The sequence below is a fragment of the Pogonomyrmex barbatus genome, unplaced genomic scaffold, assembly GCF_055798465.1.
Source record: "Pogonomyrmex barbatus isolate J1 unplaced genomic scaffold, ASM5579846v1 scaffold6, whole genome shotgun sequence".
NCBI classification, from domain to species: Eukaryota; Metazoa; Arthropoda; class Insecta; order Hymenoptera; family Formicidae; genus Pogonomyrmex; species Pogonomyrmex barbatus.
This window is the reverse complement of record NW_028297160.1, coordinates 2,999,364-3,022,704: the sequence shown is the minus strand read 5'-3', so window position 1 is coordinate 3,022,704 and position 23,341 is coordinate 2,999,364. Positions and strand designations below refer to the sequence as shown.

Below are 23,341 nucleotides of genomic sequence, written 5' to 3'. Positions count from 1 at the left end.
AACTTTGACGAAGAGATACAGTGCGCGTTGCAGGAGTATCGAAGTAACAACGTGTTGCTCTAGTCAGGTACCTCGTATTACTGTAATCGCGTGCTGCAAGCAATTAGATCAATTTTTTTCATATAATTAGATCGTAGTAACGACTGTAAAAAAAAATAATACCGCAGTAATACTTCACTTATTCGCTTCATCACTCATCGTTTATCGCGAGCTTACGAGAGCAATAATCGCGCGAAGATGATGATAATTGCTGCGAAACGTCGTCGCGAGACGCAACGATGCGTGAATTTCCGTAATTGTGCGCATCGTTCATAAGTTCAACGTTGAGTTGTTAATTATCGGTCTCGGTGTCTGAGTATCGATGCTGCTTATGAAATGCTCGGCCCCATAGGAGGAAGTAAGTGCGAAAGCGGAAAGTACTCCTAATCTCCGGTGGAAAGTGGCATTTATGCTAAAATCGAAAAGAGCGTCTCGCTTCGCTTGCCGAACGAGTCATCGGAACAAAGCTGTTTCAGCTAGCGTGAATTGCGCCGTTGCATTCAAATACACGGGGAGAGAGAGAGAGAGAGAGAGAGAGAGAGAGAGAGAGAGAGAGAGAGAGAGAGAAAGAGAGAGGCAAAATTTGCACGCGCGATTGTTTCGCGACGACTATGAGCTTGAGTCGCGAAATGTCATGTCATCGAAGAAAAGTGTGTATGCCGCGTGTGGAACCAATGATCGTAATGGCATCGCAGGCTTCATAGAACTCTCGTGTTCTTGCGGCTGTAATCCGCTGATACTTTACCGTATTTAAACGATATGCGCGAGTTAAATTTCTTTCAATTCAGTCTCGAGTTGGCGCGAAGAGAGACGAAGAGAAAAAAAATTGAGAAGAATTGAAGAAAAAAAAGAATTATTTTTTTAATTATATTACATATATATAATTATTATTTATGGTAATTAGAAATATATTATGACATGAAATTGAAATAAATGAAAGAAGAAATTAGAGTTCCACATTGTTTGACGTAACGGATAGACAGAGGGTACAATCCTTAACTGGAACAGTGAAGACATTTGCGTAATTAGAGCGGAAGAACCACATTGCTTCAGTGAACAGATAAATATTGGATAAAAACTGCGAGTATTTATTTTAATTAAAATAAAAAAAAAATTATTATTTAAAGCATTAGTAGAATGTCTAACTCTAGTGTTATCTTGATTATCTTGATTTTTAAAGATACTTATAAATTAAGATTATAAGATTCTTATAATTTAGAAATTAATTTTAATATAATTAAAAGATTCTTATAATTTAGAAATTAATTTTAATATAATTTTCTTAGTTTCTTAATTTGTAAAATTTTTGAGGATATGTAATGTATGAACTATTTAATTGCATATGGATTTAGAAATTTCTCTTTTCTTCTATTGCGTACAGGAACCAATTATGGATTTGTTAACGGAGTATGTTTTTGTACCAAATAACATTCCGCGTGCGTAACCGCGATATTATCGAGGCATATTGACGCAATTATCGCAACATTTTGCTGAGCGAAAAAGCGTACGCTGACAGTTGGATTATTGAAATTACAATTCACTCCATATTTGTGTATTTTATCATTTCTAAAAAAAAAAAATCTTGAATTAAAAATGCAAATTTTAAAAAAGTTTAATTAATTTAATATTGTTTTTATAACATAGACAAATAAATATATATAATAGTAACAGTATCTAGATATATTCTTAATTATTATTCACTAGTTCTATATATATATTTTTTAAAAATATGTGATATCATTATTTTTAAATAAATACAAATACAAATTATTAAAGTTCTTAAGATTTTCAAATCGATAAGAAACAAATACTAAATAATACTAAATCAGGGTCAAAACTGTTACTGTAAATATGTAATATAATATTTTCTTGTAAATTTTTGTTTTTTTTGGCTTCAATTACGTGTCAACTTTTTGTAATTTTTTGTTTGTTTTAAGGACAATTTGACATAATTTTTAATTTTTAATATATTATTCTAATTAATATATATTCATATTATTATTATGTATGTATAGAAATTATAGAAAAAATAAAATTATAATTATAGAATTATATCTATTTTAAAAATTTTTTATAAAAGTTAAATTTATGAAATTTTTTAACAGTTTGCTTTGCGAAAAATAAATGAAATAAATATATCTATGTATACAGATATCAAAGTGGTACATATTTTTGTAATGTTACAAATAATATCACACAATTAAATATTTGCTTCTTACATTAATTATATAAAATCGAATTAAATTAAAAAGATTAATTTTTCTTATCAGTAAAAACGTGAAAAATTCTTATAAATTATGGTTTCGGAAATTATAATTTCTTATCAAAACGTTCCTTATCGATATTTTATGCTTATAAAACATAACACATGTTTAAAAAACATGTGAAATCAACAGATGCTACCTGGGATAAATAAAATTATCATTTGTAAAAAACTATAGATATCATTTTATACTTTTATCGTGTCTTAATCCAACGGTTTCGCACATCGCACGCATGCTTGTAAATATCTTTATGCTAACAAGAGGATTAATCGTATTTGACATAACAGTATTTGCAACTCGCTTTTTCAGCGTTTGCGTAATGTATCAAAGAAACGGCGTTCATAATCCGTCTGTAGCCGTAATACGTTTAACCGACAGATAAGCGTTGCATCTCGAAGGTCTCGACTTTCCTCCGACAACTTAATAATCATTTTCGTATTTAATCCGAGCTCGCGGCTACCAGATACTTACTTCCAGACATGCCATGAGGAGGAAAAGGAGCAACGATGTGGAGAGAAGCGGATGGTTATCACACCGGCGATTGTGGATGCCTCCGAAGAGAATGAGCCGATCCAGCTATTTCTACGCCTCCCCTGATTATACTTTCGGCAACGCCAGGGATGAATCTAGTCTGAACCATCAACATGATTTCCGGGTCTACAGAAAGCAACACGATTTGCCGTACAGAAATCGTGAGTGATCTTCAAATGTCAGCGTGAAATTTATAATCAGCACCCCGTAATAATCGTTACTTAATTCCTAACTTGACACCTAAATTCAATATAATTAAATTAGATGTTAGGCACTAATTAAGAGTAATATTACACTTCTAATTATATAGCGCTATCTTCTCTCCATGCAATAAATAATTTATTGATGTATCTTAATTATAAATATTTTACTCGTAATGTTAATAATTATAATCAGTAATCGTATAACTTATTTGTTAGCTACAAATTACGCTTTATTTAATCACGTCTGGCATTTAATATCAAAAGCGATTCTACATTGCAAAAATTAAAAGTAGAAAGTAATAGATTGTAATATTTTTATTAAAGTTGTAAGCTTTTTAAGCAGAGCGTTAAAATGATACAACGTCGCGCGTTTCGTGTAAGGACGTAGGCATTGAATTACTCCGGACGAACGCAGGAGTCGCATTGTTACAACGCTGTAAAATTCAAACGAGTTTCACCTGGAGTAACAAAAAGAAACGCCTGATGTCGCCTCGTAAAAATGTAATTATGGTGTTATATTACTGGTGCCATAAAGTAGACTGACTTCCATAGAAAATGCTCGCGCAATCATCGGGATGGTATTCATCTTTTACGAGGTCTGTTGTCTTTATATGCTTTTGTTTCTGTTCCATGCACTTCCCTCGGGCTTATGTATAGAAACGCAATCTTTAAACTTCCTGAATTCTTATTTCGTAAAAAAAATCGATAGGTCGGTCGTAAGAAATTAGAACAAAGCCTGTAGCTCGAGAAGTGATTTCAGCAAACGTGTTGTAACAGATATAGGGAAAGATTTAGCATTACGATCGACCGTTCACGATCGAGTTTTATTGGAACTAGGAATAAAAAGGGGAGCCACGGACGTTCCCTTTTGATACTCTCGATCCTCATTCGCGATGCATTCATTATTCGAGCAGATGCGCGAGTTCCCATGAACCCATCCACCAATGACCTATACCGCGACTTAGAGCCCGGAGTCGTAATACGGACGAGAGGGAAAATCATCTTCGGGAGAAGGGATTCGCCATTCTCTCCTTTCGTAGTATTCTAAGACACACTTACGACCCGGATAGTGGAATATGGTAGTCGCGTAACATCCATGGTGCCATCTCGAGCACTCGTCTTCTTCCCTCGCGTTCTCCGACATCTCCGACAGTACGTCGTTAGGGCGAGAGCGATAGCTCGGAGTTTGAAACGCCGCTCTCGAGTAGCTCCCCGGGTCCCAAATTAATACACGCCGTGGAGGAACGACCGCTACATCGCATCGAAGTAAGTAAAGAAACGTTGCGGACTCATCATTGCAAATCGCTTTCGCCCCTCCCCCCCCGCTCCCCTCCCCCCCGATATTCATGTCAGCGAATAACGTGGCGCTTTCGTACGTTATGCATCATATATCACGTGCTGACAGACGATTAACAGTTAATCGTGCACGCGGTGCCCCCATCGAATACCGATGATTTGCCTCGCGAACGGTGAGACCCACTTACCTCAATAAAGGAGATAACATTACCATGTTGTCGGCTATGTGACGCTGCGAAAATCTCACTGAGTTTCCATAATCGTACTTGAGAACATTTAATGCCTCGTCCTTTCAGTCATTTCCATTTAATCTTATAATCCTCCTTATTGACTCGCGACAAAATGCAATCGTATAACGACGCGATAAATAATTTGACGTAATCTGACGTTAATGTAGATCTCACTACACAAGAGGAACATTCTAATTTTTTATTCGTAGGTATGACGAGCATGATACCATGGTTGCTGTCAATGTCGCTCTTGGCTGACCCAAAATTTGCGGCTTATACGGGTCCCACTTTTCTGTCCAGGAAACTTCAAGCACCCGCATTGCCATTGACTCCATCCGTTTCCACTCCACAATTATTTTCGACGCATGTAAAGAACACCCATAGATAATTTTAATGTCAATTATAAATTATTAAACTCTACTATTTTTTTGTCTTAAAATTTTCTAATATAAAATATATTAGATAGAAAGAGATATTAGATATTTGGCCATTTATTTACGACAAGTACCATTTATATTTTTACAAGTTACACAGATTGAATTGTTAGTTTAAAATAATAATTCATCTCAAATTTTGTCGTGCATCGATAGAATATCAATTACAAAGGTACTTATGATGAACACGCCGGCACGGCACAGAATTGCGATAATCACGGAAATCCGCCGGAGGAAAAATCGACGAACATGGGCAATCTTTACGGATCGACGCCGCATCGCGTTCTTACATCCAATCTAGGAAGAAGCGATCCTTCGAGACCTATTGGGAGAGCTATCAGTATATTCCAAACTGATCCTCACTTGATTAATCAATTGGACTTCAATAACTTCGGCGACGGTTTCGAGCCGGGACGCATCATCGATGATTACGTCGGTCCCGCTATGGAATTAGTATGTGGAACTTTTTGTTGCAAATTTAGACGAAAGTGTTCAAGATTTCGCAATATCTTTATTGGCAATTTTTTGATATCGGTAGCAAAAAGATCCACTCGAATGATTCAATGTAATTTAAATAATGAATAATTTATGTTAACAGGCAGAATTTTATTTATGTAGAAATAATCATTTTTATTAATTATTTTTATCAGTAATTTTATATAAGCCTTTTTATATGTCGTATTTAAATGTCACATTTAATTTATTGCACATATTATGATTATAAGATTTCCCGGGTTCCCATTATAGAAAATTGTTTCATGGAATTGAAATGATGTTTGCTAATAATAATTTGCATCAATTCTCAATCAATTTGAGATGCCTGATGTATGTACTGTACGAATTATTTAATAAGTATACTTTACGGATCGCCATTTTTAATAGGTATACGCTTGGTCCACGATTGACTTCGAGTTCGACAGCATCGATGCGCGAGACAACGCTATATTTGAGGGCGATTATATCGCGGAGAATAACTTGCCCTTGGGCCTGGACGTTTGGCGTGATAAAGTCTTCATCACTCTGCCAAAATGGAAGGCTGGCATGCCGGCGACTCTGGCTACTGTGCCCAGACATTCTAAGACAAAGAGCCCGAAATTAAAACCGTACCCTAACTGGCACTGGCATCAGCCAGGTTATATTTATGTTAATTCTCTATCGTTTTTTTTTTCTTCAAGATCTTATTTTGAGACCTTAAATATGCATGTGGCTCTTGATAGTAAATTATCATAATAATTATCTTAGCGCTCAACGCCGTAAAGTTAATAGAGTCTTTCAAATATGATTAATATTATTTTGAATATTATTGAATATTATTTTATAAATTGCTTCCGCTGAATATTATTTTATAAATTCAAATTTAACTAAAAGATAAAAGTGATCTAAAATATTCATTAAAAATTTAGAAAAAATGCTTTTATTTAATAATCTAAGCACAGTTTTAGATTACAGTTTAAATTCCGATAAGAAAAACTACTTGCGCACATCTGCGAGAACGGTAAATTAAGTCATTAAGATGTAAAATATCTGGGAATATAAGAAACAATAATATTATTTTCACGCAATCGGGAAAGCGCGGAAACCAAGTAAATGGATTTCTCACAAATTATCTGCGATAACAAACGAACTCATCTCAGCATTTCCTGTTTGACGAGAGAAACAAGGCATTAAGATCTATTTAATTTATAACGTCACGTAAAAGAGAGAACAAATCAGTAAACTACAAACAAACAAATAGAAATAAATAATAGAAAAGTAAAAAAAAAATTATAAAATCAATTTGAAAAAACATATATTGCTAAAGATACACGAGAATTTTCCGCGAAATCTAATTCTATCTAAATGTTATCTACAGATTCGCCTTATCTGCTCATTCTGTCTCGTTTCAGGAAACTGCGCGAGTTTAACGTCAGTCTTTCGAGTTCAGGTAGATGAATGCGATCGGTTGTGGGTCCTCGACTCTGGCAAAACGGAACTCGCCAAAAGATCCAAGCAGGTCTGTCCGCCCGCCATATTCATCTTCGATCTTCGCACCGACACCCTGATCAGAAAGTATACCTTGCCGGACGAACAGATCAAGCAGGACTCTCTATATATCAACATCGCGGTGGATATCAGAAACGATTGCGGCTCCGCGGTGGCCTATTTGGCTGACGTTTGGCGATACGGTATCGTGGTGTACGATTTCTTCAAGGACTCCACCTTCAGGGTAGAGCATCCCTTTTTCTATCCTGACCCCCTGGCAGCCAGGTACGAGTTGCATGGTATAAAGTTCCAGTGGACCGACGGACTGTTCGGAATAGCGCTAAGCCCCCTGGATGTTCACGACGACAGAACGCTATTTTTCCATCCGATGTCCAGCTTCCGAGAGTTCGCCGTGTCCACATCGATCTTCAGGGATAAGCAAACCGCGGATTATAACATGGAGAAATTCATGCCCGTCGGGAAACCAAGAGCCAAGGACTATGGCCACTCCTCCGGGTCCGCCATCGACAGGAACGGCATCATGTTCTTCAACATGGTCACCAGAGACTCCGTATGGTGCTGGGACACCAGAAAGGAGTACATACCGCAGAACCTGAGAGTGATTGGGACTAGCAACGAGTCCTTGGTGTTCCCGAACGATATTAAAGTGGACCACGAGCCGGATCAAAGTGTGTGGCTGCTCTCAAATCGATTGCCGATGTATTTATACGGGACGCTGAATAGTGGGAATATTAATTATAGGGTGTTCAAGGCGAACGTTAAGGAAGCTGTTAGGGATACCGTCTGCGATCCTAATTATGTAGTTCCTAACACGGATCCTGGCCTCGACGATACTTGCTGAAAATTCGACTCACACGACTTCGCCGTGTTAAATTAATACTTTAATTCATCAGATTTCTCTCTTCGATATCAAAAAGCCTCTATTTTAAAGTCTAAACATTGGAATCTCCAACATTAAAATATTGAACATTGAGTTGAGGAAAATCTTTTTCTTTTTAATTTATTCCATTTATTTATTACACTCCTAATTATCTCCGATTATAAAATATGATAAATTAAATAATTTAGTAAACATATTTGTATAATATTAAATATGTATTGTTTAGCACAAGAATATTATTTAAATATTGTTATAACAGTGCAATCTTCTGAGTTACCAATGATTAGACTATCATATGTAAATTTTTTAGTATAAACATATTCTGTACATACACAACAATATTTGTATAAAACTTTTTTTAGATATATAAAGTCGTAATATTAGAAAAATAGAAAATTTGAAATTTATTATATCGCGTGTAATATTGATTTACGATAACTTCATAAATTTATCAATAATTTTTTTGAATATTGTTACAACAAAAAAAATTATTTTAGAACTAATGTATAAATTAATAAATCATAAAACATGTGCATTTGTAATTAATAATGAAAATTAGAAAAATTATGTAAATTTGTAATTATTTATTAATATAATTTTTTTTATATCATGTAAAGTAATCTTTGGATAAATTATACAATGTTAAATTATTTCAAGATTTGATATTTATATAATACACAAACAGTTTTTATACTTGAGAATGTGCACAATAAAGATTGGAAGGCGTACCCAGAGATTCGGAATCACTTAAAAATTCCTCCATCAAACTGCCTTCCTCTAATGAAATCGGCGTTCCTAGATCATCATCTTTCTTATACGTGAAATAAAAACTATCATCTCGCTCAAGTTTATCGTCTGAATGCATCTTGAATACTTTTTCCGGCAAAATTACATCTGCCTTCTCATAAACATTTCTATCTTCAGTTTTACTCTTTACGTCTTGCATTGTGGTTTCTAATCTTAAAGTTTCAACATCTTGAAATTGAGAAATTGTATCGTAATTCGTAATTTTTGAATCTAATATTGATTTGTTTTTTTGTTCTTTCAATGTAACTTCACTATCTGAAGATTGTGTCACTTTTTGAAGCTCTTCATCATTTAATCTTAATGTATGACAATTATCTGACTCGATAAGTGGATCGGACGATGGATCGGATAAAGATAATGTCGAAAAATTCTTAAAAATGTTATTAAACATATTTTTCTCAGTTTTATTAACAAACGAATCTAATTGTCCATTATTATTGTTGTCGTTGTTATCTAATAATTGCGATGTGGCATTGTCAGCATTATTTTTGAAGGCTAAATTATTCTCGCAAATTTCATCTTTATCTTTCAAAATATTTAATTGTTCTACCGAATTAACATATGTTGTAACATTTACATTATCTGAACAATTATCATTTGAATCTAAAATTGGTTCAATTTCATAGATTACATTATCCGCATTTATATGCGACAAACTTTTATCACGATCGACGTTATTATTTTCTTCATCATTGGGTATACTTCTTTCCGACATTTCAAAGTTTTTTAATTCATCGCTAATCGATTGAATTGGCATATTATTATTCATCGCGTTATCTATGCGATTGTAATTTTCGTCAAATATAATATTCGTCGTTGGATTTTCAATAGTGGAGTGTGCGTCTTCCTGAGATTCAACAGCCGAATCCTCTATCACAGTTTCCTCGCTTGGTGTCTGCTCTTGATCAATGAATATTATACATAGGTCGTAGCCATATTCAATATCGCCTTCAGTATCGCCATTAACGTTGGGAAGCATTAAATCGCGACCGTTTCGATCGTTTCCCATCATTCGCTCGAGACTGTAATTGAACAATGAGTTCCTATCGCGTACAATCATCTCGTTATTCATCCGACAGACGAAGCCCGCGTCGAGGTCCATCCGAAGGGATGTCGGAAAGCTCGGGAGGGACTCGCCGATTCTCGTTTGATCGCGTCGGAAAATTCGCCGGATGATCTCGGGTTTGAAGAAGAAAGCGCTGTGCAACATGCTAGCGGTGTTGTCGTCGACAATGTCGCGCTCATGGCTCCCTCGAAATCTCTCGTTCTCCAAGAATTGGCATCCGTACAGGTTCTTGTTGGTGAGTACGATACCTCCCGGATGAAGGGTCCACTCGATGTTCCTCGTGATCTCCCTGAGGTTCAGTGACATACGCGTCTGTCTTGCGCAACGATCGTTCGGACCGAAGCTGCTGTTCTGACGTGTTGTTCCGGACGAGCGAATCGCGGTACTCTCGTGGCTGGCTATCGAAAGACGATTAGAGGTACTCGCTGGAGTTTCGACATGCTCCTCGTATTCCGAATGCGTTTCGTCTCTCGATGAATCGCGTTTTCTCCCAGTCTGCAACTCTCTCTCGCTCGCCGACTGTACAAGCTCGTTACGAACTCTCAAAGTACTCGGCTCGTCGACCGATCGTTTGTTGTTACTCGGCGACAAATTGTACCCTCCCACTCTTCCCGTCCCTTTTTCATCTTCCAAGGTAAGATTATTGTAAGTTTTTAGAACTTTCATCTCCGATCCTTTCGGATTCGTCTCGGACTCCCGCGTTAATCGTTCGTAATTCAGCGAAGAATCGCGCTCCTTTCTCTCTTCCAACTGTCTCTTATCTTCCAACAAAGTAAGCTCGTTGTAGGCCCTTAAAGCTCTCAGTTCTATCGCTTCGCGTTCCTCGATCGACAGTTTGCGATTCGCCGGCAGCGGATCGCGGCCTTTTCTCGCTTTCGTCTCTCCTTTAATTTCCCCCAATCTAAAATTATCGCAGGTCTCTAAAGCTTTCACCTCTGTCTCGTGCGCCTTACATTCCGCGTAATTTTTTTCTCTAAACGATGCCATGGAACGCAAGACCGATCGTCTACTTCGCACCTGTTCACGTCTCAACCTATATTGCGTCGTCAAATAATCGCTCGACTCATTACAAGTCGTTTCAGTCTGAACGCTCTTTCTATAAACGGACAATTTATCAGATCCATCGAGGACGTCCCTCGCGTATCCCGAGGGATGTGCAGTTTGAGCTGAAGACTTACTTTCCCAGGTAATCGATTGCTTCCCGCGAGCTTCCTCACATTTCTGGATTTGCTTCTTTAAACGATACGCTTCTGAATATTTGAGCGTTGATTTCTCAACTCTGCTCCTCCGCGTATTGACGATAGGCGTAAAGGACCTAAATTCCTTCTTATTAATATCGTATTCAACATTTCTACCATTAATCTCAATTGATCGCGCGTGTTTCCCGTTTCCCGAAGCGTTGCGCAAGGCACGATGGCACGTACATGATATTTTCGAATCTTTGTGACGCTCCTTCTTATTTGCGCTTAAAGCTGGCGTTAATAGCATGTTAACTTGGTAAGGATGTTTCCTCCGATCAACTCGATCGATCCATTTCTCTTGCTGATTTACAGGAATGGAACAGAGCTTCTCTTCTAATTTTCTTATTAGAGAGGCACATGGCTTTATCTCCATATTTCTCGCGTTCTTACTCTGAAATGAAGGACATTGCACAACTTTTGCGACTCCTTTTATCTTCTTACTTTCTTCCTTTTGTGTCCTATAAGATTCTGTTAATTTTGTATGATCATCTACTTTATCGATATCGACTTCTTTTTTTATCAATGGAACATTTTTCTGATTTCCAATCAAAATCTGTTTCTTTTTGTCAACTGAGACAATTTTGTCATCCTTTTGTTCTTCTTTCATCATCGGAAGATTTTCCGATCCTTTAATGTCTTCCTCCCTCAAAACGTGAGTTTTTTTTAAGTCATTTTTTGCCATTTTTTCATTTTCCGATGAATCAATCATTTCTTCTCTATCCTTTCCCAAAGAAAACTGTGCCATTACTTCTTCTATTGCTTCAGGTGTCTTCGCGCCTTGTTCCTCCCAATAGAATCGTTCCTGTATCCTCGCACGCGCATCCATCACATCCTCCGCGGTTACATTCAACATCTTCATTGACTTTTCAGCCACGCTCAAGTCGTTGGCGTCCGAATCGTAATCGTTCACATCGTTCGGATCGCGAATGTCATCGGTGATCAGAGTCGTCAAGGACTTGAAGTACGCTCTGCTGGGCGACTCCGCGGAGAATCTGTCCAGATTCAACAAACTTGCGTATTTGCCTCGTCTAACTATCGCTGCTCCGAGACACTCGTCATCCAAAGAGCGACCGACTCTACCGGGAACATTGGTGATAGTCGCGATACTTCTCCGTGCGATCATCGTAAATCTGTGGATTTTTTTTAGCGTCCGCAGCTGCATGTACCACTTGAGGGTCATGCACCACTTGTAAATCGAGAACACTGCAACGATAACAATAATTTTTTTTTTTAATAGAGAACTCATTTAAATAAGAATGTTCTTCATGCCTAGAAGCGTGCTAGAATTGTGTCCCTGATTAATTCCATTTCCGTTCACTTACCTAGACATATCGTTTTTTCCGCGATAAACTCAACGAGGCGCGACGTCGAGACGTCGCTTTTCTTGTGCCACAGCAAGAAAGTGATGACAATCACGACGATTTCTAAAACGATGTTTTCAAGAAAGCTGAGCACCATCCAAAAGATAAGCAGATTCTGCCGGTTTCGTGTCACTAGCGTGTATATGTTAGCCACGTATGCGAAAAGCAAAACGCGATCGATGATAAACCGAGTAACATCAATCCATGATAAAACTAGAGAAATTTTACATGTTTAACTCTTACTTTTATGGCAAAAATATTTCTAAGAAAATATCAGTATAATACATGATAGGAAATATGTTTTTATATCGAGTATATAGGATAGAGTGCTAACTCGTCTTAAGCCAGTCGATATTGTTCATTTCTAAATTGTCGAATTGCAAAACAGAGAAATTTGAGATCTTCTCCAGCTGCCGATCCCATTTCAGCCAGTTCCGAGTGCTACCGACCTTGAGAAAATGATGTAATATTTCATTTGAAATTAGTGTCGAGATTTCAATGCACGAATGTAAAGTCCTTGATATATTTTTTTATGATATATATATCACACGTAAAGTTTTATTTATAAATAATTTAATTAATTAAAATATATATAAAAATATATAATTTAGACAAATTTATAATTATTGTAATGTATATAATTAAAAAATATGTATTGAAATTAACCTTCATGATTTTTATATCATTGTAAAAGAATTTGAGTTCTCGATTTTTATTTAAACTCTACGAGATGTTGTTGTAAGTCGTACTGGCTTTATTGAAAGCCTATACTTACCAAGCCTACAACATTTATCAATAATATTTGTAACTCAAACACAAAATCAAACATTGCGTATGTGGATGTTGCGTGTGTTCCGAAACTAATTTGACCGCATGCGTATTTTTTATCCGTAAAATCATCCTCAATTTGAACTTTTCAATTTTGAATTTTTTCAATTTAATAAATATGTTTGTAATAAAAATAGTCTACTTAACCTGTCAGGTTAAGTAGACGGAACAACTGCATGTTCGCTCGCCATAGATGTACAAAATTTCGATGTTTCTTTTTCTTCATTTTAATATATTGAAAACAAAATATTAAATTTTTAAAGATTTTTTTATTCGGACTTAAATCTTAGATTTAAAAAATCCAAAATTAAAAAGATAAAAAATTCTATTTACTGAATAAGGAAAGCATATTATTGGTCTTTGCTCAATAAAAGTAACGCAACTTGTGCCTGAAACTCTGCAACTGGTTTAACACTTCTGTATCAAGATAATTTCAAACAAGATAATTCACTATATTATTAATTATAATCACAATTTTTTACTTACTATTCTACTATTTTAAACCAAATTTTTTCAAAAATTTTAGAATTTCAGAATTAGAGTTTTTATTGAACATAACTATTAATTATTAACTATTAATTAACTTAACTATTAATTATTAGCTATTAACTTAACCAAATCAATTATTAATTATCATCATCATTATTATTATTATTATTCTTAACTTGCTACTTATTTTAATTTTTTTCAGATACCTAAAATTATACTTTTTTAATATTTAAATTATATTTTTGTGTAATATCTAATGAAAAAGAATGAAGTTTTCGAATTATTTAAACCTATATCTTTCGAAAATGCTATTACTACTAAAGAGCTAATATACTCCTTTGCAATGTTCCTTTTCACAGTCATTTTACACAACTGTAACGGATCATGATTCTAGATTAGATTGGAGAACAGATTCCTCGCGTTAAATTGGATTCAATTATTGTATTACTTATTCTCGATTTCGGCATAAACATTGCAAGAAACTTTACTTTCACAGCTAGATAGATAGATGTAATAACACATTTTATCAACAAAAAAAGGCTACAAATATATATATGCACGTGGAAAGTCAGTTGCTTTGGAATTGCTGAAGCGAATCGAGGGAGAATGTTCTTATTTCAGTGATACGAAATCGTCGTCATCGTCTGTTAAATCGCTCATTACCTATGCGCGCAAATATAGCGGCAATGTCAGTCAGTTCATCGCGATGTTATCTCGAGGTCACCCAACGTGCGCAAACTAGCGAGCACATTGGTGCAAGTGCCTCGACTCAGTCTCGCGATTCTTTCTTCAGGCACCTATCACGCTGGGAAAATTACGCTGTGGCGTAACAGAACGTATATACATACGTAATTATACGCTCTCGATAAATCACGTTTCGCGGATAGGAACGGATAGAAAAGAGCACGTGTCACTCGATTTACGCTTTCCACAGTACAATCTTGGGCGTATCACGTGTTCCCGTGTTAATTAATGTTATATTCGGTCATATTTCTAAGAACGCAGAAACGTTTACTCCGTTCTTGACCCTGCAAGCGCGTGGTGGAGTATCTCGCGAGTCTCTCGTTCTATTTCATTTCGGAACGCGTAGCGGTGACTATAGCGGTGACTAAGTTTTCACGTATATATAGGGCATACACAAGAGAGATCTTCTCAAACAAATCAAAACGAGACATATTCTTCGATATTCGCAAAAACAGTATCATATGAAACTTCAAAACTCTACGCACAATAGAACAAATATTAAAAACGGGAATAAATATTTGAAAATGAAAATTCAGAATAAAAATTAAATATAACGCACAATGGATATAAATAAATATAATCATATCTTACACTCGTATGCATTGTGCGTCACGTTTATTAATTTTTATTCGGAATTTATTTATTTTTAAAATTTAATATTTATTCCTATTCCTAATATTTCCTTCGTTGGGCGCAGGGCCTTACAGTTTAGATGATATTTCAAAATATTGTCGCGAGTTCCGAAGATATTATTCCTTTATGAAAAGCACAGAGAAGCGCGTTTTAACACGGGAGATAAAAGAAGGCCGCGAGTTACCGTGACTGAGGTACAAATATAAGATAAGTTCTCGATTTCACGTTCAACAAGAGATTCAGAGTAAGAGCCATACGTCGTAGCCTCGACTTCTCGACGTTAACGACCGTGTCAAGGTGCGCGCCGATGTGTCCAACGGACACGTGGAAAGTCGCGGAAAGTCGCGCAAAACGCTTTCCCGGAGGAGGGGGGGTGGGGGGGGGGGGGAGAGGGAAGGAAGAAGCGCGCGCGACGAGATGTATCCTCGGCTTGTCACGATCGAGCCCAGGGGCGCGCGCGGGACACCTCCTCGGCGGCGTAGATACACAAGTCTCGTAGAAGGCACATCTCTCGATTATAATGAAAAAAAGCGCGGAGGAGGCCGCGCGGAGCCCTCCTCTCGCATCTCGCGTCGCGCTCCGCGTAAGACGCGGTAGCGCACGCGAGGCGGCACGCAAGCGGGGCGCCGCGTGTAGGTTTCCACGGCGGCGCGTTGGTATATACCCGGAGCACCGATGTAGGTGTAACGGCGTATCGTAGGTGTATGCCACATCGCGGTTTGGCGCGGCCGCCGCGGCACTGTTCTTGGCACAGTTTCTGGTCATCTCCTATTGCGAGCGGAACGCGCGCGCGTGTGCGCTGGACCTCTGCGTGCGCGATCTCCTCCGTCCCGTCCTCGCCGTCGTCGTCTCGTCAAGTCACATCTCTCTCTCTCTCTCTCTCTCTCTCTCTCTCTCTCTCTCTCTCTCTCTCTCTCTCTCTCTCTCTCTCTCTCTCTCTCTCTCTCTCTCTCTCTTTCTCTCTCTCTCTCTCTCTTTCCTTCTCGTCGCCGCGTCTCCGCGTCAAGTCACATCTCGCCTCGTGTGCAGCATCCGCGTCCGTTTTCTTAAGTCGGCACGCACCACGTCGGTGCACCTGCGCGATCGATCTCGAGGGAAAAGAGAGAAAATCCCGCGCACTTCGAGAAAAAGTGAGTACGGAGCCTCGCAGCCGCGTAATATCGCCGATACCTTTTCCTCCGCGGATCGGTGACATTTAGCATCCGCTGACGGTTGCTTGCGTTATCAGCGGGTCCAAGTGCTCGATGATATGATACTAATGTTTTCTTTCAATTGAAACGATCACTTGACGGTGAACGCTAAAAATTGTCGATGACAAAGGTAACAGAATGCAAATGGTGACGATAAACAAGGTGGCACGATGGTGATGTAACCGATCATTCATAGAACATTTTACAGTGCTGTAATAGTCCGTGATGGTCGAGCCATTGTGCTCATGCAGATTTCGATTTTTACTAGAAAATTGTATGGTACTACCTTCAAATCACTTAAAAATATTAGTTAATGACATTACAATTAAGATACTATCATGTATCCTAATTAATAAAAATAACTAAGAATATTTTGTGTTTACGTAGACTTTGATTCTTGCTATTATTACACAATTTCTACCTTGAAAGTATTTAAAATTATTGATTTAATAAAATTATAGTTGATGAGATAATTTATCATACTGTTATATATTTTAATTAATAAATACAATGTATTTACGAAAATTTTGATTTTTGCTATAATTATAAGATTTCTATTTCTATTTCTAGATCGTTTAAAATATTATTATTAATTTAACAGAATTGCTCTTAAAATAATTTATTAGATTGTTATATATCTCTAAATATTGCGTTTATGTAGATTTAGATTTTTCGTATAATACCATTGTTATCTCCAAATTATCTAAAATTATTAATTAATTTAATTTTATTAATTTTATCTCTGTAATTTTAAAATTACTGAAATAATATATATTGTTATATCTTCTAATAAAAATAGCTATAAATATCATGCGAAGAAAAAGCATGGTTTTGATGTTTCAAAATGCCGAATCGAGTTCCGAAGATATTCTTTCGTAAAAATATTCTTTCGTAAAACACAGGAAATCATATTTTAGCGCGAGAGGTAAAAGAAGACCGTAAGTTCGTCGTGTCTGAGGCATAAAAATAAGACATTCGTGCGATTTCGCATAGCAAGACATTTACATAAATGCGCTTCGCAAATACACGTGACATGTCACGACGATGTATTTTTCATACGTGGATGCTTCACGAGAAATCACTCGATGTTGTCGTTTTCCTCGCGTCTGTAAACACCGACGACACGAGACGACTTTTATGAATATTTTGCAGAATCACGATGGCTTATTGACATCATCAGCGAGATCTTTCGAGACTCGCGATAAATCCGATCGAGCTTATAAAATCATCGATTTTGCTGTTATTTTCAATAATATCCTCAGCCGTCTGCATAGAAAACCAAATCGATTTATTTCTCCCTTTATTTTTCTTGGATGTGCGTGCTGTCGATCGATATAAAAGAACTTCCAAGATGACCTTACTTTGTTCGTCATACAATATCGACCTCCTTCGTTCTTTGCTTCTCTTGGAAGACCGCACCCCTTTTCTTATATTAATTGGTTATCGAATGGAGCGCACGCGAAATATCTCGATGGGACGCCCTTCCCTCTCGTTTCTCATTAATTGCCGTATCTGGGTCAAGAAAACCGATATCGGCCCATTTAACAGACTGATCGAATGGTACATTGTATATTTTTAACGTGCGTTTTTTTTTTGCGCGTGTCTTACTCACCGCCTAAATTTAACATCAATTCCGCGTGTAACGCACTAATCGTACTCGCATCGATCGCGATGCTGGTTTCCGCAAGAATTTTTCGTTGTCTTCGCCATCATGTAATATTTGTAAATGCATATTCTGAGCATGACAAATATTTGACGTCATCGTGTGCATTTGAAAATGCAAAGTGTCATTAGATATCACTTCGCTTATTAGTGTATCTATTAATGTACAAGTAAGCATAATATAAATTATACTAATATATATATATACGCATTAGTTTCTACAAAATATGTAAAATATATAATAATTTTGAAATGTGAATATTAAAATTAGAATTAGATTAATCAATTTAACCTTCTAGAATATGCATGCTAATTATTGTTAATTAATAATTTACATGTTAATTTGTACGAATTAAAATGAAATATTAAGGTAAAATGTATAAATATGTAAAATAATATTTTAAAATGCACATAATTAAAGCTGAAGTTAGTCAATTCATTCATCTGAAGGAACGTACGTGTTCTATTATTGTTAATTAATAATTTACGCGAGCCTACGCAAATTCATAAATTAGTCTATTAATGTAAACACGTATGTATATTTTCTACTTTCGTAATTGATACTTGTATCATTAATAATCAATGCCTTCGAAACGATTGCGTAAATGCTCTTTTATCGCGAGAGCTTGAAGTACACTGTATAATACCGACATTTAGAACGCTTGCTCTCTTTAGAAAAGGGATCCCCGCGCTTCACAGTGATCTCTTGTGCGGTGACGCAATCTCTTTTTGCGCAAGTCGGATAGAATCGCGCGTTTCAGCGGCGCATGATGCGTTCTTCCGGGATGCATTTACCAGCAGCAGTTTTATCTATTAACAAGAGCACCCAACTATGCGCTACATTATTTAACGAAATTTAATTTTAATTTAGTTTAATTCAATTCAATTTTAATCATATTTAATTTTAATTTATTACTCGCACATTATAACGGTAATCAGAAGCTTTTACATGAAAAATGTTGTTACACGAAAAATTCGGATTCGTTATTTTCGTGATTATTTCTCTGGCAGATCGTCGCTTCGATTTCTTCTCAAGATCGTATTCGTCGCAGCGAAATGTCAAAAATCGTTTAATAATAATACTGACGTTGGTCATCGCTAATTATAAGCGATAGAGAAGTGAGAAAATACATGCAAAACGTTTACAACACGAAACTGACTGTTCGTCAACAAAACCGGTTTAGCTGGGCTTAGAAAATTCTTCGTTCTGATCCGACATCGCCTGAAGCGATTCTCAGCGCCGTCACTAACCGTATCATTTAATTGTTCCATATTTTTTTATTTAATGTCCGAAACCGATGCGATACTTCACGCCATTTAATACATTTGCTTTGGGCTTTCGAGGCTCATCTTACAAAAGACTCAAAGAAACGTTCTCCAATTTTTCTCCCTTCTCTCGTTATGAATCAAGATCGACCAAGGTAGGACATTGAAGCCTCTTAATGCCTGATGCTTTTTTTCCGAGCTACGCTCTCGAGTGTCGGTCAAGTACAGCCGTCAATTTACCGTGAACTACCAAGGTAATCTTAATCGACCGGTTATCATTCGATGGTGATGCGGTGGCTTTTTACGTCGAGTAAACGGCGTAGGATCATGAGGCGTGTTTCCTTTTGAGGATCGAAAGACCTCGAGCGAATCTGATGGCCGCGGCCGCGTGATCTTGCTTCTCGAATCGACCTCAGACCGAAAACAAACGTAAAGAAATATCGGACTTTTCAAGCCAAACACGCCTACTTTCGTTTGTAGCGCTTCGTTTGGACAAAACGGAAAAGAAAATTACGTGGCGATTTATGTCTACTTCAATGTAGCTTAACTTTAATCATCTTGGTTTAATTTTAATTCTAAGCTTAATTCTAATTTTAATTGCAAGAACTAGAAAAAGATGAGGAGTAAATTAAACCGAGATGATTTTAACGTTGATAAAAATGGATATTAATGAATACAAAGATTTAAAAAATAATTACTTAAAAAAGTGATGGTATTTACAATTTTAAATGATAGGTAGAATAATTATTTATAACTATATATTATAATTAGGGACTTACAGGTTTATTCTACGCGAGGATGTATCCGTCGCCGGATATTGGATCTCCGCATGTTGGAGAAATAATAATAAACTCCGGAAGGAAGGTCAGCGACGGCGAGCGCGCGACTCGCTTAAGTGTCTAAAATAGACGCGAGCGCGCGCGGCACATGCCAATGACCCAAATTTCCCTTATTCTCGGCATAACACGACTTAATATCGCGTGCGATGTTGCGATACGAAACGACGAGAGCGGATCGTTCTGTCGCATCATCGCCCAATATTCTGTAACCCACCACGTCATCGATGGGCGAGGTGCGGGTGTGCCGGCGGAATTATGTAAAGCGTATTCGGATCTACTTCAATCCTCTTCGAGATAGCCGTAAAAAGAAGCAATACCGTTATTTTAAAAGCGAAGTTTTTCAATTTTCCCTTCGCTTGTTGATGTTTCAAAAAGTCAAAACGGTGATCTTCACGGCGTTCTCGTTTTATTTTAGTTATTTTTTAACGAATATCGATTCTAGTAATTTTTCATCTATATATCTTAATATCTTAATATCTAATAAAAGGGAAAAAAAAGGAAAGAAATATATACAATTTTATTTAATGTTTGATGTCAAAATCATTGTAAGATTACAGAATCTAATATAAAATTTATGAAGAGTTACATATACTGCAGAATCTCATTTTATATATGGATTCATACCTACAAATAATACATATTTGTTTATTTAGATGATTTATTAATTTAATGGACTGATAAAATTGGCTTTCTCTCCGTTTTAGAATGCAGCTAACAACCTGTTGCAGATGTTGTTCCCTGAAAACGGGAACAATCTTCAGCGGAGTATGTGGTATCGTAAGTACAACACTCATTTCTAATGCATTTTTATATTTTGATTCAATTTTACTATGCAAATCTATTTCGTGTAGGTCCTCGCCGTGATTTCCTTGATCCTGATCTTTACGGCGAACGTAGAATGGAAAACGATAATCATCGACATTTTAGACAAGACGGCTGTAAAGATCATCTTCGCAATCAACCTCTGCATGACCATCCTGATCTCTACGCTGCTTATAATTGGCGCTATAAGAGCAAGTATTTTAAGTATTTTTATATATAACTAGCAATAAAATATCATACATGAATATTTAAATCGCAGAAGAGACTTAAAGATATCAATGTCTAAAAGTCGTAAATTAAAAAAATTTCTATATCCGAAAAATTGTTGTATAGAATTTTTTAAAAAACCTAAATTAATAGTAAAAAATCCCGTCTTATATAATATAATTTGGATTTACAGAAAAATACATTTATGATGCTTCCATGGGTAGTTCTGGGCCTTATGTTGGCTGTCGCCCTTCTTGTGAGCGTCCTTTATACATCGATTATGTTCTTCATAAACAGTGAAGTTCTTAACGGTGTTCTTTGGCTGGTCTTCGGGCTAATTGCTGTTGGTAAGCATTTAAATATTATTACAAATTTTCAATATAATTTTTATTATTTAAAAGATATATCTTAAAAATGATTTTTTTTTAATTTGTCATTCCGAGAACTAGAAATAATTAAAATCATATGAAGATTCGTTAATATTAATTGGTTTTTAATATAGCAAGTTAATAATTCCATTTTTTATCAAAGAGATTGATAGAAATTTTAAAATTCTAGAGAAAAATCACTAATACTGATACATAGATATCTTCTAGAAAGACTTCTAAAGATCTCTTTATTTCTTGAAATTATACATTGAATTATATTTTATCAATTCTGATAAAAGCTGATGTTCTACTTAGATAATGAAAGAAATGAAAGAAAACTCATTTATGAATTGCTTTTATATAAAATTAGCTAAAAACAAATTCTTTAAATATGAAAATAATATTTTTATCATTTTTTTATAAATTACATAAACAATATTAATTATAAGTATTAACAAAGATGATTCTGGGTTCAAAGGTGTTAAAATAATGAAAAAAAGGGTAAATAAGAATCGGCGTTGTTAACAGTGCGCAACACTTTTAACATTTTTTTTAAAAGACTTCAATTTTTATTATAAACTATATGAGTACTTTTATTTATATTTAATCTTAACATTTTACTTTATAAAATGTGTTATTTAATATGTAAAAATATATATTTTATTCCACAGTTTATTAATTTATTTCATATTTAATCAATTCACATAATTTAATATTTTTTTTTAATGTCATGTTTTCATATTTAATATATATCTACGATCAATAATGTTACAAGCTCATGCTTCTGAACTCTGATATTATTATCTATCATGTTATATCACTTTGAAGCTCAATTTTTTAAACACTGATTTTCGCTTGTCTTATAATAAAGTTAATTATTTCAAAGTTCGAAACAATATTGTAAAAATTATTGTACCATTTGAAAGAAGAGACTTTGCATTTATATTTTCAAAATTTTATTTTTGATTTCTGTTTAACAGATACAGTCGAAAACAAAATAGTATTTCGATATCGATGACTCTTTTCTACTCGTGAGATCAATACATAAAAACTTGTAATGCCATTTCAACTCTTTGCAGTTGTGTACACGTACATGTGGCTGGTGGTGTATAGTTATTATCAACAACTGAGGATTGAGAAGATGAGTAAAAGAATGGGTCCTTATGGAAAACCGTACAATTACCGGCGAGCGTGAGGGTAAGATTGAATGCGTAGATACGATTGCAGGAACTTGTCTGCGAAGCAATCGTGGGCTGGAGAACGGCGTGACGACCGCAACAATCGCTACCACTCGTATAAAACACCCATAAATTCGTGTCGACCACGACATTTTGTTACAATCGGTTGCAAGTTGCAATAGTTCATGCTGTTTTCGCCAATAATCGTATCTCCAAATGATGTCGGACTAAAACTTATCTTTTTCACCGTCATTATTTACCCGAGTAACGACGCGGAAGTATCTTTTTGTACATTGTAAATCTATTAACATCATAATAACATCATAAAGGTATTCCTGTCGTAGTTTATATTCTCACCAAAGCACGATATATTTCGATTTACATGACCGGATGTTTCGATAGAACATCCCACATAATTTGTGTAAAATAAAAGATAAGTTAGAACATTTACATTAGATTATATTTATTATAACTATTGTTTATAACTATTTTATCTGATGAATAAATACTCCCGTAATTTTGAAGAATTCTGCTTTCGAGCAACTGAAATGACAAATATTCCAAGTGCAATTATTAATCAATGATTAACAAAAAGTTGTAATCAAAAAACACGCTTTTGTATGCTATTAATTAAATAACAAATGGCATTATTATAAGTTATCACTTTTATTTTAGACATTATAATTAAAATTTTAGATACATATAGATACAACATAAAGTCCAAAATCAGGACACAAAACGTCTGTAAGACATTTCTTGTAAAGATGTTTAAAACGTCTT

At 35.7% G+C, this 23,341-nt stretch overlaps 3 protein-coding genes and 1 long non-coding RNA gene across 12 annotated transcripts; 2 read left to right on the top strand and 2 right to left on the bottom strand.

The window, feature by feature from the left end:
• The first annotated feature begins 1 nt into the window (after position 1).
• LOC105427960 (dopaminechrome tautomerase-like) lies at positions 2 to 8,526 on the top strand. 3 transcript variants are annotated; one of them, XM_011639969.2, is made up of 6 exons: positions 2 to 67; positions 2,767 to 2,995; positions 4,773 to 4,930; positions 5,154 to 5,450; positions 5,880 to 6,129; positions 6,884 to 8,526. In XM_011639969.2, exons 2-6 carry the CDS (start codon positions 2,788 to 2,790, stop codon positions 7,819 to 7,821), a joined length of 1,851 nt encoding a protein of 616 aa, XP_011638271.2. In that variant the 5' UTR covers positions 2 to 67; positions 2,767 to 2,787; the 3' UTR covers positions 7,822 to 8,526. The 3 variants fall into 3 exon arrangements, with proteins under 3 accessions (XP_011638271.2, XP_088938450.1, XP_088938451.1); XM_089082324.1 differs by having other exon boundaries at positions 26 to 67; positions 2,781 to 2,995; XM_089082325.1 differs by lacking the exons at positions 2 to 67; positions 2,767 to 2,995 and adding an exon at positions 4,198 to 4,303.
• LOC148935096 (uncharacterized) lies at positions 1,916 to 3,733 on the bottom strand. The gene is made up of 2 exons (XR_016140583.1): positions 3,496 to 3,733; positions 1,916 to 3,074 (listed from the first exon to the last, which is right to left on the bottom strand). It is a non-coding gene; the product is annotated as an uncharacterized LOC148935096 (long non-coding RNA).
• A 22-nt stretch (positions 8,527 to 8,548) lies between the features above and the next one.
• On the bottom strand, positions 8,549 to 15,763 carry LOC105427957 (uncharacterized). 5 transcript variants are annotated; one of them, XM_089082320.1, is made up of 4 exons: positions 15,694 to 15,763; positions 12,670 to 14,471; positions 12,297 to 12,548; positions 8,549 to 12,177 (listed from the first exon to the last, which is right to left on the bottom strand). In XM_089082320.1, the coding sequence occupies exons 2-4, from the start codon at positions 12,695 to 12,697 to the stop codon at positions 8,549 to 8,551; spliced, it is 3,909 nt and encodes a 1,302-aa protein (XP_088938446.1). In that variant the 5' UTR covers positions 12,698 to 14,471; positions 15,694 to 15,763. The 5 variants fall into 5 exon arrangements, with proteins under 5 accessions (XP_088938446.1, XP_025074239.2, XP_088938447.1 ...); XM_025218454.2 differs by lacking the exon at positions 15,694 to 15,763 and having other exon boundaries at positions 12,670 to 15,573; XM_089082321.1 differs by lacking the exon at positions 15,694 to 15,763 and having other exon boundaries at positions 14,316 to 15,573.
• LOC105427958 (uncharacterized) lies at positions 9,826 to 23,088 on the top strand. Of its 3 annotated transcripts, none has more exons than XM_011639964.2 (5): positions 9,826 to 9,968; positions 20,691 to 20,763; positions 20,838 to 20,999; positions 21,209 to 21,362; positions 22,463 to 23,088. In XM_011639964.2, the coding sequence occupies exons 2-5, from the start codon at positions 20,692 to 20,694 to the stop codon at positions 22,576 to 22,578; spliced, it is 504 nt and encodes a 167-aa protein (XP_011638266.1). In that variant the 5' UTR covers positions 9,826 to 9,968; position 20,691; the 3' UTR covers positions 22,579 to 23,088. The 3 variants fall into 3 exon arrangements, with proteins under 3 accessions (XP_011638266.1, XP_011638265.1, XP_011638268.1); XM_011639963.2 differs by lacking the exon at positions 9,826 to 9,968 and adding an exon at positions 16,001 to 16,159; XM_011639966.3 differs by lacking the exon at positions 9,826 to 9,968 and adding an exon at positions 16,203 to 16,349.
• The last annotated feature ends 253 nt before the right edge of the window (positions 23,089 to 23,341 follow it).

Bases quoted from the DNA above. Each gene is read 5' to 3' on its own strand.
- LOC105427960 (XM_011639969.2), top strand. From the start codon at position 2,788: ATGAGGAGGAAAAGGAGCAACGATGTGGAGAGAAGCGGATGGTTATCA. The intron at 4,931-5,153 runs GTAAAGAACACC...GTGCATCGATAG, and splicing joins CACAATTATTTTCGACGCAT to AATATCAATTACAAAGGTAC. The intron at 6,130-6,883 runs GTTATATTTATG...GTCTCGTTTCAG, and splicing joins CTGGCACTGGCATCAGCCAG to GAAACTGCGCGAGTTTAACG.
- LOC105427957 (XM_089082320.1), bottom strand. From the start codon at position 12,697: ATGAACAATATCGACTGGCTTAAGACGA. The intron at 12,549-12,669 runs GTTAGCACTCTA...AAATTTCTCTAG, and splicing joins TATCGACTGGCTTAAGACGA to TTTTATCATGGATTGATGTT. The intron at 12,178-12,296 runs GTAAGTGAACGG...TTATCGTTGCAG, and splicing joins GGAAAAAACGATATGTCTAG to TGTTCTCGATTTACAAGTGG.
- LOC105427958 (XM_011639964.2), top strand. From the start codon at position 20,692: ATGCAGCTAACAACCTGTTGCAGATGTTGTTCCCTGAAAACGGGAACA. The intron at 21,000-21,208 runs GCAAGTATTTTA...TTGGATTTACAG, and splicing joins TTATAATTGGCGCTATAAGA to AAAAATACATTTATGATGCT. The intron at 21,363-22,462 runs GTAAGCATTTAA...AACTCTTTGCAG, and splicing joins CTTCGGGCTAATTGCTGTTG to TTGTGTACACGTACATGTGG.